This window comes from Phodopus roborovskii, unplaced genomic scaffold (genome assembly GCF_943737965.1).
Source record: "Phodopus roborovskii unplaced genomic scaffold, PHOROB, whole genome shotgun sequence".
NCBI lineage: Eukaryota > Metazoa > Chordata > Mammalia > Rodentia > Cricetidae > Phodopus > Phodopus roborovskii.
Window position 1 is genome coordinate 15683049 of NW_026126459.1, and position 12528 is coordinate 15695576.

Sequence of the window (12528 nt, forward strand, 5' to 3'; positions counted from 1 at the left end):
AAATTCCATAAGAGTTTCTTTGATATTCATCTTCATTTTTGATACAAGTGGTATTGCCAGGAGCAGTTTTGCCTTACTGTTAAGAAAAAACCTAGAGGGAGGACAAGACCAGGCTATAGAAACCCACAGAGACAGCTGATCTGAACAAGGAGGAACCAATGGGCCCCTGACTGATAGCTGGGAAACCAGCATTGGACCAACTCAGACACCCTGAACATAGGTCTGTTAGAAGGCCTGGGCAGTCTAAAGGACCTCTCACTGTGGAACCAGGATGTATCCCTGGTGCACAAAAGGACTTTGGGAGCACATTTGCCATAGAGGAATACTCTCTTAACCTAGAGCCAGGAGGGAATGCCTAGTCCCTACTCCAAATGGCTTGACAGATTTTGTTGACACCTCCTGGAAGGCATCACTGCCCTGTGGAGTGAGGGGTGGTGGTGGTCAGGAGGCATGGGAGAGATGGAGAGATGAAAGGAGTGAGGGAGTCAGGGAGGGAAAGGGAACTGGGATCAATATGTAAAATAAGAAAAAAAAATAAATTTTAAGAAAAGAAAAGTGATGTAAGGACTGTAAGAGGAATTGGGGGGTTGAAAATTTCATCATGTGCATGTATAAAACTTTCATATTATAATAAAAAGCCATATCATAGCATAAATTTTTAAATAAATAGAAAATTATCAATTAAAAGAAAAGAAAACCCTAAACCATTTTATATTCCTTATTCTGTAGGTCTTTGTTAGGTTTGAAGAATACCAGAATATCTATCTATTTGAAATATATCTCTGTATATCTAGAAAACCTAATAAACTTAACTATAAGTTTTGACTATTATAGGTAACTATCTATAATCTGTATTAAATTATACATTACATTTTTAAATGAGCTATATAAACACAATACCTAAACAAGAGGAGAAATATACATATAACAAAATTGACCTTAAATTGTATCAATAAATGAAAATCCATTCCAATAGAAGTATTCATTTCTATACCATAATCCCCTTTTTACTTTTAAAAAGATATTGGTTGCGGTCATTAAACATTTATAACCAATCCCATTTAAATGGAAACAAACATTTATAAAACAACATTTGGGAATTTTGGTGTTATTCTTTTCAAATTGTTTTTTGATGGTAGGGGCACTGTCTTGGGGATCCTACGAAGATGCAAAAATCCTGGCTGTAGTGGTCTGTAAGGTTGCCTTGTCCCAGCTGTTTTGAATGTTCGATGAACTGGGACACTGTTTCAGGGGGTCTTACTTGATCACCATGTTAGTTTGGAAGGGATCCATAGCTTTTTATTTTCTGTGGAAACAAAAATAGAAATTCTTTTCCCAAGTAACCTGTTCTTAGACTTAAATTTTGAAATCACAATATTTTTAAAATATATAAACTGGATAAATTTAGTAGCATTGATAATCAAGTGTATTTTAGTATTGTTTATTCCTTAGCAATTGAGCAATTTAAAGACAATAGCATACAGTCTCCAGAAGGTCTGTGTATTTTTCACTTTTACTTGGCTTACTACTCTATTTCTTTTATTTTTTTAATTTATTTTGACAGGGTTTCTCTGTGTAACTTTGCCTGCTTTAGAATTCACTCTGTATACCAGGTTCACTTTTAAATCATCGAGATTTGCTTGTGTCTGCCTCCCAAGTGTTGGAATTAAAGGCCTGTGACTTCATACTCTGTGTGTTATTTGGGGCTGATGCAACTGGGACCAGGATGGCAGCAAACTGCTCATAACAAAAAACATTTAATTTTGTTTCTGCTTACACTTTCAGATGTTCAGTCTATGATCATCATAGCAGAAAATATGGTGGCAGGCATGCATTCATGGTGCTGAAGCAGTAGCCGAGGGCTTGCCACCTGCTCTGTAGGCAGAAGGTGGACAATTATATTGAGTCTGGCACAGGCTTCAGATACCCCAAAGCTCACCATCAGTCACAGATGTCCTCAACACATCACACATTTTCCAACAAGGCAAACATCATCCAAAAACGATGTATTTCCTAATCCTTCCAGAACAGTTCAATAAACAGCGGAACAAGCACTCAAAGACATGAGCTTATGAGGGCAATTGTCATTCAAATTGTCACACATGGGAACACAGTTCAAAAGAATTAGTACCCAACATACTTTAATAGATTGTAATTTTAAAGTGATAGTCAAGGAGCTATGTTTACTAAATTCTGAATCAGAGACACTGGGGCCTAAAGAAGAACTCAGTTCATGGTACCCTCAGATCATCATGCATTATCAGTGGAGATGAGAGGGGGAGGCAAAGTTTAATCCTCAACTGAGAGCAATCCTGTACTGCTTCTTAATGGAATGATGTTTTAAGGTTTAAAACAGAGATCCATGCCCAGTGAAAATATCAGATGATACATGGATTGTGATAGTTCTGTCAAAAAAAAAAAAAAAAAAAGGACTTTGTTGGAACTGAGTTTTCTATATTTTTTTTTATTTCTATTTAGAGTAGCCACAATTTCAGAGCTTGAGAATTGTGTTAGTAAATGGCCCTTGGGTTTCAAGAGACAAGGTAGAGCTAGATGCTTCAGTTTGACCAGTGAATATGAACATTTTGTTGTTGCTGTTCTGTTTTCATTTTCAAGACCAGATTTCACTGTGCACCAGTACTGGATGTCCTGGAATTCAATTTGTAGCATGGTGACCTTGAACTAGTTGAGATTTGCCTGCCTTTGCCCACCAAATGCTGGGATTAAAGGTGTTTACCACCACCATCAGGCCAGGAATAGGTTCTTAGCCTATGTATGTCCCTATGTATGACACATAATATATGTTCCTGAATCACATTCTGTCAATAGGAACAAAAAAGCCAGATATGGAGGATCTATTTAATATGAATATTTATTGCATTTAGGGCATTTTCAATTGCAATTATCTCATTATTAGGCACAGGAAGTCCCACTGTGGCAGTGTCTACTCAAGGAGAAGGCAGTACACCCAGGGAACAAGGCACTGCAGCTACAAGCCCAGGAACCTCAGGTAATTGCACACATTCACCTCAATGCCTTCTGTGTGTCCAACCAGGAAAACATGACATCTGTGGTTCACATAGTAGAAAGCCAAGGAATTGAATGTTTGATTGCATTCCCCAGAATCCCTTTCAAAGCAGCAACACATTAGAATCACTGCTCTCGTTTGCCAGGTTCAACAGGAGCATCTGTAGGAACCAGCTCAGGAGATGGCAAGGGAAGCTCCCCTGGAACACCACCAGGCACTGGATTCACCGGCTCTGTCACACCATCAGGTCAGACAGGGCATCTTCAGGATCTAAGAGTGGATCAGTACATGGTTTCACAAAGATTGCCAGAAACAGTATAGACAGGAATGGCATTTGTAATATGATTAAATATATTCAAGGACTTCATTCTTGATGTATGTCACTACTAAACCCCATTCTTCTCACCAAAGGAACAAGGGGAAGAGCAGAAAAAGACAGCAGTAGATCTGAGGAAAGCACATCTGGGGAAAGTGGTGCTGAGGGTGTTCAGCTGAGGGACATAAAGCAGGATATTTTGGAGAGGGTGGTCAAAATTAATTTAGTATTTCTGATTACTAGGAATTTTCAGTTTTCCATTTGTTGCCCTATGGCCCTAGAGATATGACAGAAGCATATGTTTGGTATATTCTTAATACTTTGTGTATTGTGGTATGGATATAGAGAATGGAAGGAGGGGGTTAATTACCTCATTCTCTATCCCCTGGTAAAGATCTGCAACTATATTGAAAATTTAAAATCCAAAGAAGCAACAGAACAAGGGGGAATGCTGTGAATGGTGTTATGGGAATTAGGAAGGGCAATTTCAGTGGGATCTACCCACACCTTAGAGAAGGAAGAATATCCTAATGGACAGGATACAGCCTCATAGTTGTATGTAATGGATAGCAAGAGTCTCATTACACCAGGGATGTTTGTAGGCAAATTCATCTGTTTTGTTGTTTCTGTTTTGTTTTGCTTTTAATGAAGAAGCAAGAATAATTATTACCACCTTAAGAAAGTTTAAAACTTCTCATTATTTTGGGCTGACTTTTACATTACTAATCAGTGTCAGGCTCAACCAGGGCACCTTTTGTGTAAACTGATGAAGTAGCAGGTGTCAGCATTTCTGGGGAAGCAAACCCTGGAGCCAGAGGTTCTTGTGAGATTTGATTGGCTGCATTGGTGAAAGAGCAGTTCCACTCCATCCTTTCCAAACAATGTGCTCATTTTACAACCTTGCTATTTCTGGAATAGAGTGCACAGCTTCAGGGGAACTTGAAGGACAATGACTGACCATTGTTTCAATCAAACTTTTAAAATATTTACAGTATAGGAGGATGAATATGAATATGCTCAAAACTATCAGGTTGGTTTCAGGAACCAAAAGCATGTTAATTAAGTCCACTGATTCAATGCATTGAACACCAGATGCAAAAGCAGTCTATTAGAAGCAGCCTGAAAAAATCAGAGGGGGAGAGATAGACAGAGAGAGAGAGAGAGAGAGAGAGAGAGAGAGAGAGAGAGAGAGAGAGAGAGGTCCAAATGAATTGTGTGCATGCAGCTATTTTTCTGTGTGTGGAGATTGTTGTAGGATGGAAAAGAATGGTTAAGGATCAGATCTATTCCTCCTACTCTACAATCACAAATAGTAAGAGTTTGGGGGTATTTGAAGAGGCTGTGATCTGCTCTGAGTGTGCTTGTAGCAACGGTGACATGACGTCAACCTACCACTTGTGAGGCTGTGGAATATAAGATGAGGGTGGTATGTGCAATGATACTTGGATGACCAAATTCACTAGAGAGAATTTTGGCAATTAATGGAGGCCCCTCAACCCAGTCAGTGAATATGAATCTCCATCATAAGTGAGTTTAATGACCTTTATTTATTCTTTATATTGTGACTCTTTAAGGGAATATGTGTCTTTGTTAGGGAATGTGTCCTGTGAGTTCAGATGTTTGGGATTCTGCTGTAACTAGAGTTAGAAATTATTGCAATCCATCTTACAGGTGTTCTGAACACAAAATCAGTCTTTTAAAAGAATAGAATGTGCCCTAAGGTAACTTGACATCTCTTCAGTCCCAGTAAGGGTTTTAATTTATATTAAAATGTTTATCAGATTTTGTGAATTTCTTCAACATAACTGAACACACATGTGCCCACTAATGACCTACCTTTTGCTGTATTTGAGTTTTAAAACAAAGAGTTCCTGCCTAAGCATTTTGCTGGTTCTTGATGTGCTTAAACATGAAATAGAGAGTATGTTTTGGAAAGAAAAATCTTTAACAAGGAGCTGTTATCTATCTGTTTTCTACAAATTTGTGCTGTGTTCCCTTCTTTCATCTCACTCAAGGCATTTTATAGCATCAGTCTATGACAAGATGGGAATGTAGATTTGTCTCTGGCACATGAGATTGTGTATACCTAGAAGAGGATGCTTGTGTTTGGCTCTTGGATATGTTATATATTAGTATAAGTGACCTGCATTAGGTCACTGAATTATATGTACTAAATAAAAAATATTTGGCTGATACATGGAAATTTTGCCAAAATGAGTAAGATTAATTGTTTAATGAACTTATAATTGTTATTACTCCCTAAATTGATATAGAAGTCTCCACTAAACCTATGTCCAGTGACGAGGAAGACAGCACATCCGAGGAACAAAGACCTGGAACTACAAGCCCAGGAACCTCAGGTAATTCTAAACATGGACCTGAGTATCTGAAATGTGCACAAACTAGGACAACCAGAAGATGCGAATGATGGCAGCAGTGACATGGCCTTGTATTTAGGAAAAAGCAGGGAATGTGTGAAATGCCCCTGTCCATAAATGCTTGCACAGACTGTTTCCTGATTCATTTCAGCAAGTCTGCTGCACACAGGAAAGACTCAGATGAAAGGACATAATATCAAAAAACCCATATAATCTATGAAAATTCCAGAAAATCAAAGTTGTGGCACACAGCTTTAATCCCAGCACAGAAGATATAAACACAGGAAGCATTGTGGAAGCTGTGTCAATTGTATTATAGGAACAAGGATAAACATGGTCACTCAATATTTAATGTTGAGAAATCAAAGTGATTGCTATTTCTTAAAGGAACAACATCAATAGAATAAATTCATGATAAGAATAGTATATTTTACTGAGATTTGGAGTCACACTCCAGTTATGTTTGTATGTGGACATATCATTTTTAAGGAAAAAAAAGAACAGGCTTGCTAGTCCTTTAAGGATAAATTATAACTCCAAAGAATTTTGCTCTAACATATTTCCCCTGATGAACACAAGGCTCATCTGGGGCATCATCTGGATCGAGTCCTGGTACAGCAGGTGTCAGCACTCCTGGAGAAGCACGCACTGGAACCACAGCTTCAGGTGGGACATAGTAGCCCAGGGTGATGGTTCAGCAGTTCCTGCCTGTGTCCTGAAGAAGCAGGAGCTCCCTCATCCTCCTGGGTTTTAACTCAATGATCCTGCTGTGCCGAGAAGTGATGGGGGAATCCTAATTTCCCATTTTCATTTCCTGACCTTCATAAAATATTCCCAGAAAAAAAGGAACAGATCCAGGTCCTCAACTTCTAATTTGTTCTTCATCCTAGCATCCATGAAAACTTCTGGAAGCTCCACCACTGTGAGTCCTGAGACAACGAGACCAGTTACCACCTCTGCCAGGAGCAGTGCAGGTAAAGGAGAGAAAGCGAGATGTCTGAATTGCGTGTGGATGGAGCCTATTTTGTATATGTGGTTGGTTATTCTTTCACAATAGAAAGCAGTGCTAGGAAATTGATGATATTTCGACTATGGCATGAAAAGCTGTAATAACAGCAGTTGGATAAGTATATTGCTGTAGTTAGTTTGAGTATGCACATGGCCACAGTATTTTAGAAATGATTTCTAATGGTGCTTAGATATGAGAATCACTAGTGATAATAGTCTTATAATAAAAATGTTGCTTCTCAGACTCTTTGTGTTTCTATGTGTGTTAGAAAAAGTTTTAAAGGGATCAGTTGATTCCAATATGCAAACTCACTTCAGAGGTAGTTTGCTTATTGATTGGATATTATATACATAAATAGCAAGATAAAATTCATCCATTTTATAATGGAGCACACACATTTATTCTAAAAACTGTGTATTGTAAGAGTACAGGTTTTTTGCCTGCCGCTGTTGGTCTTGTCCCGCCGCCGCGCCAGCCCCCAAAAAAACACACTGAGACTCTGTATTAGATATAATTTTGTTGGCCTGGTTACTTGTTTTTTATTGGCTAGCTCTGTCTTCATTATTAACCCATTTTTATGTATTTTTACGTGGTCTTACCGAGAGCTGAGGAATGGCAGTTCTGTTCTCTCCAGGCTCTCCATCCTGACTCCTCCTTACTGCTTTCTCTTACCTCCTTGTCTCCTAGTCCCGCCTATCTTGTTTTCCTATTGGCCAACAGTGTTTTATTCATTAAACCAGTATGAAAAACATATACAAAATGACAACTCCCATCAGTGTATATTTTATTAATAAATATTTTATGAATATGCTACATTGGAAATGAAGAAATGTAAATGAATTTGTGGAAGAGATGTAATCAGAGTGTAGCATGACATGATATGTTTTATCAGAGGACCTAATATTCATTTCCTGTTCACAATGAAAGGAACAACTGTACCATCATCTGGTGAAACAAGTAGAGCCACTAGCAGTCAATCAACCAAGCCTGGAGAACAATCAGGTGAGCTGGTGGTGTTCAGAACTGTGGAGTCTTCACCATGTGTCTCCCTTAAAGCACAGTAACTGCAAAAATGTATAGGTATCTTGTTGACCGAATCCCAGATCATTTACTATGTCTGTGCAATAACACTGCCAGAAGAGAAAACTAACATATTTGAGACTGTCACAGAAAAATACTAGTTTAGGTATTTGGAGAATGAAATTTACTGCTTTTATCTACTCTATTTTTTGTAGGAAAAAAATAAAATGAAAAGTGGGGCCCCATCCTTGGTAACCAAATTAATCAAACTTTTAATGAGAAGTTGCTTTGGTGTTTTCTCAGGCTCTGCTGGAATATCAGGTGTTCTCACCTCCTCAGTAGGAGATGTAGGCACCACAGCAACCCTGCACTCCAGCCTTACCAGTTCTGGGACCACGGAAGGTAAACTAGTTGCAAATGAGAATCCTGACCTAAGTCTGTTATACCTCAATGCTGAACAAACACGTTTTGTTCTGATATACAATAGGAGGCTCAGTTATTCCTCATAGTAATTGAATTATAGCATCTTGAATCTTTCACAGATACATTAATGTGTCATGTGATCATTTTTTTGTTGAACCTTCCTTGAGTGTTAGAAATGCTCATGTAGATAGTGTAGGTGCTTACATTGTCTCCACCTTGTTAGAGACGCAAGTCTAGAAAAGAGAATACCAATGACACAACATTTACAGCAAGTATACAAAGCAAGCAAACAGGAGTGTGTTAAAAATATGTTAGTGAAATAATGACATGACTACCGGACATTTCTCGGGACCACTATTACCCTTATATTAGGACCTTGTAAGTTAGTGAACATTAATAGATAGGCAATGCATTTTATGTGATTATGAAAGATTTGTCCACATAAAAATGCAAAAGTAGATGTAGATATTATATTCTGAATCATCCCCCATTTTGATCTGAGTGTAAAAGCTTAAGCCTGGAAAAGAGAATGAGCTCATTCTCAAGAATCTGGACCACCCAGAGTCTTGATTTGATATATGTGACTAAGACACTTTGCAGATTAATATAAATTAATTTAATAATTTTTGAAAAATAGAACATAAACATAAGGTCTTAGTCTTGCTATTGCTGTGATAAAGCAGCATGACCAAACCAACTTAAAATGTGAACATTTAATTTGGAGCCTGCCTACAGCATCAGATGTTTAGTCTATAATCATCATAGCACAAAACATGGTTACAGAGATGTAGTCATTGTGCTGGAACAGTGGATTAAAGTTTACCTTCTATTCTGTAGGCAGAAGTCAGGAATAGAATTAAATTCAGCCTCACATGTGTTTTACATACCTCAGAGCGCAACCCCAATCACACATCTCCTTCACAGATGATGGCTCTCCAAACAAGGAAATATCCTCCAACAAAGACATGTCCCCTAATACTTCCAAAACAGTTCAATAAATGGTTTGACAAGCATTTAAATACATGCGCATTTGAGGACCATTCTCCTTCAAATCGTCACACACATGAACATAGTTTTCAGCCTCTAAAAGATTGTGATTTTAATGTGATAAATGTGAAACTGCATTTTCTTAAATCTGAATCAGAGATATTGGAGCATCTAGAAGAAATCAGTCCATGATGCCCTTGGATCATCAGGCATTAACAGTGGAGATAAGAGATGCAGAGTTAGGTCCTCAACTGATAGGGATCCCACATGGCTTCTTACAGGAGTAATGTGCTAAGGTGCAAAACAGAGCAATAACTCCAGGAAAAGATCAGATGACACAGTGGAGTGTGGTTGTTCTGCTGAAGAAGACTTTCTTTGGACTTGAGCCTTCCTTAAAGCTTTTCCATGTCTCTTTACCTTGACTAATATCGCAAAGCATAAATATGTAACAGCTTGAGAATGGTGTTTTAGTTTTGCCCATGTGTTTAAGAAGACAAGATGGAGGTATTGCTTATGTTTGACATATGAATGTGTTCTTATCAGTGACCTGATATATGTTCCTTAATCACATCCAATCAACAGGAAAAAGAAGGCCAGATAGACATTATCTAAACAATATGAATTATTTTATTTGTGTTTAGGGCATTTTCAATTGCAATGTTCTCATTATTAGGCACAGGAAGTCCCACTGTGGCAGTGTCTACTCAAGGAGAAGGCAGCACACCCAGGGAACAAGGCACTGCGGCTGCAAGTCCAGGAACCTCAGGTAATTGCACACATTCACCTCAATGCCTTCTGTGTGTCCAACCAGGAAAACATGACTGCTGTGGTTCACATAGTAGAAAGCCAAGGAATTGAATGTTTGATTGCATTCCCCAGAATCCCTTTCAAAGCAGCAACACATTAGAATCACTGCTCTCGTGTTTGCCAGGTTCAACAGGAGCATCTGTAGGAACCAGCTCAGGAGCTGGCAAGGGAAGCTCCCCTGGAACACCACCAGGCACTGGATTCACCGGCTCTGTCACACCATCAGGTCAGACAGGGCATCTTCAGGATCTAAGAGTGGATCAGTACATGATTTTACAAAGATTGCCAGAAACAGTATAAATAGGAATGGCATTTGTAATATGATTAAATATACTCAAGGACTTCATTCTTGATGTATGTCACTATTAAACCCCATTCTTCTCATGAAAGGAACAAGGGGAAGATCAGAAAAAGACAGCAGTAGATCTGAGGAAAGCACATCTGGGGAAAGCACATCTGGGGAAAGCACATTGGGGAAAGAGGTACTGAGGGTGTTCAGCTGAGGGATATCAAGATTGAGATTTTGGACAGGATGTTCAAAACTAATCCAGTCTTCCTTTTTCCTGGGAAGTTCCAGTTTTCCATTTGTTGCCCTGTGGCCCTACAGATATGATAGAAACACATATGTTTTATATATTCTTAACATTTTGTCTGTTGTGGTATGGGATGTAGAGAATGGAAGGAGGGTGTCAATTACTTCAATCTCCATTCCCTGGTAAAGATCTGCAATTATATTGGAAATTCAAAAACCAAAGAAGCAAATAAACAGGGAGGAATCGTGTGAATGGTGTTATGGGAATGAGGAAGAGCTCTTTTAGTTAAGTCAGTGTTTAATACTGAGGGAAATACCCAGATAGTAGAAAAGGAAGAATATTCTAATGGACAGGATACAGCCTCATACCTGTATGTAATGGACAGTAAGAGTCTCATACCACCAGGGATGTTTGTAGGCAAATTCATCTTTTTTGTTTGTTTTTAATGAATAAGCAGGAATATTTATTACCACCTTCAGAAAGTACCAATTTTGCATTATGTTGGGCTGACTTTTACTCTACTAATCAGTGTCAGGATCAACCAGGGCACCTTTTGAATCAACTGATGAAGCAGCAGGTGTCAACATTTCTGGGGAAGCAGACTCTGGAGCCAGAGGTTCTTGTGTGATTTGATTGGCTGCATTGGTGGAAGAGCAGCTCCACTCCATCCATTCCAGACACTGTGCTCATTTTACAACCTGGCTCAATCTAGATTAGAGTGCACATCTTCAAGAGAGCTTTGAGGACAATGACTGTTCATTGTTTTAATAGAACTTCGAAAACATTTAAGTATGGGAGGAGGGATCTGATGATGCTCAAAACTATCAACTTGTTGGTTTCAGGAACCATAAGCATGCTGGTGAAGTCCATTGATCTAATCCATGGAACACCAGCTGCAAAAATATCATCTATTAGCAGAAATTTGAGAACATGAAAGAGAGAGAGATAGAGAGGGGCAGAGAGAGAAAACAGAGAGAGAGAGACACAGATGTTCAAAGGAATTGTGTGCACACAGCTGTTTTTCTGTGCAGAGTTTGTTGTAGGATAGAAAAGAATGGTTATGTATCAAACCTTTTCCTCCTATTCCATAATCATAAGTAGTGAGAGTCTGGTGGTATTTAAGGAGGCTGTGATCTGTGCAGGGTGTGCTTATAGCCACAGTGACATGGCAAACCTTATTACTGTGGAAAATAGGATGAGATTGGGATATACAATGACATTTGTATGACCAAATAGAGAGAATTTTGGCAATTATTGTAGGTTCTTGAACACAGTTATTGAATATGGACCTCCATCAAAAGTAATTTTAATGACCTTTATTTTTTTCTTATAATTTGACTCTTTACGGGCATATGTGTTTCCGTTAAGGAACGTCCAGTGAGGCCAGATGTTTGGTTTTCCTATAACTAGAGTTAGAAATGATTTTGACCCATCTTACAGGGGTTCTGGGCACAAAATACGTCTTTTAAAAGAGTAGATTGTGTCCTAAGATACCTTGACATCGCTCAGTCCCAATAAGGGTTTTAATTTATATTTTTAAAATGTTTGTTAAACTTTGTGAACTTCTTACAACATATTTGAACATACATGTTCCCTTCTGTCAATTCCTTCCATTTCTGTAAGTATTACCATTCCTTTTAACGTCCTTGATTTTTAAAACCAAGGGTCCCTGGCTGTGCATTTTGTTGGTTCTTGAGTGCTGAAACACGAAATAGCATGTATGTTCTTGGAAAGAAACAACTGTAACAAGGGACTGTAATCTCTCTGTTGACCATAGATTTTTGCTGTATTCCCTTCTTTCATCTCACTCAAGGCATTTTATAGCATCAGTCTATGACAAGATGGAAATGTAGATTTGTCTGTGGCATATGAGTACATGTATATATAGCTACAAGAGGATGCTTGTGTTTGGCTCTTGGATATGTTGTATATTAGTCAAAGTGATCTTCATTAGGTCACTGAATTTTATGTAGTTAACACACATAATTTGATTGATATATGAAACTTTTGCTAATATGAGTAAGATT

General features: G+C 38.3%; 1 protein-coding gene across 1 annotated transcript in view; it reads left to right on the forward strand.

Annotated features, from left to right (window-relative positions):
* The window catches only part of Muc19 (mucin 19, oligomeric), a 206712-nt gene that overhangs the window by 149478 nt on the left and 44706 nt on the right, over positions 1-12528 (forward strand). The window contains exons 119-125 of the mRNA XM_051189114.1: positions 2918-3010; positions 3174-3275; positions 5618-5704; positions 6613-6696; positions 8055-8153; positions 9835-9927; positions 10093-10194. Of these exons, the coding sequence (XP_051045071.1) occupies positions 2918-3010; positions 3174-3275; positions 5618-5704; positions 6613-6696; positions 8055-8153; positions 9835-9927; positions 10093-10194 (660 nt within the window). The remainder of the gene's footprint in view (positions 1-2917; positions 3011-3173; positions 3276-5617; positions 5705-6612; positions 6697-8054; positions 8154-9834; positions 9928-10092; positions 10195-12528) is intronic.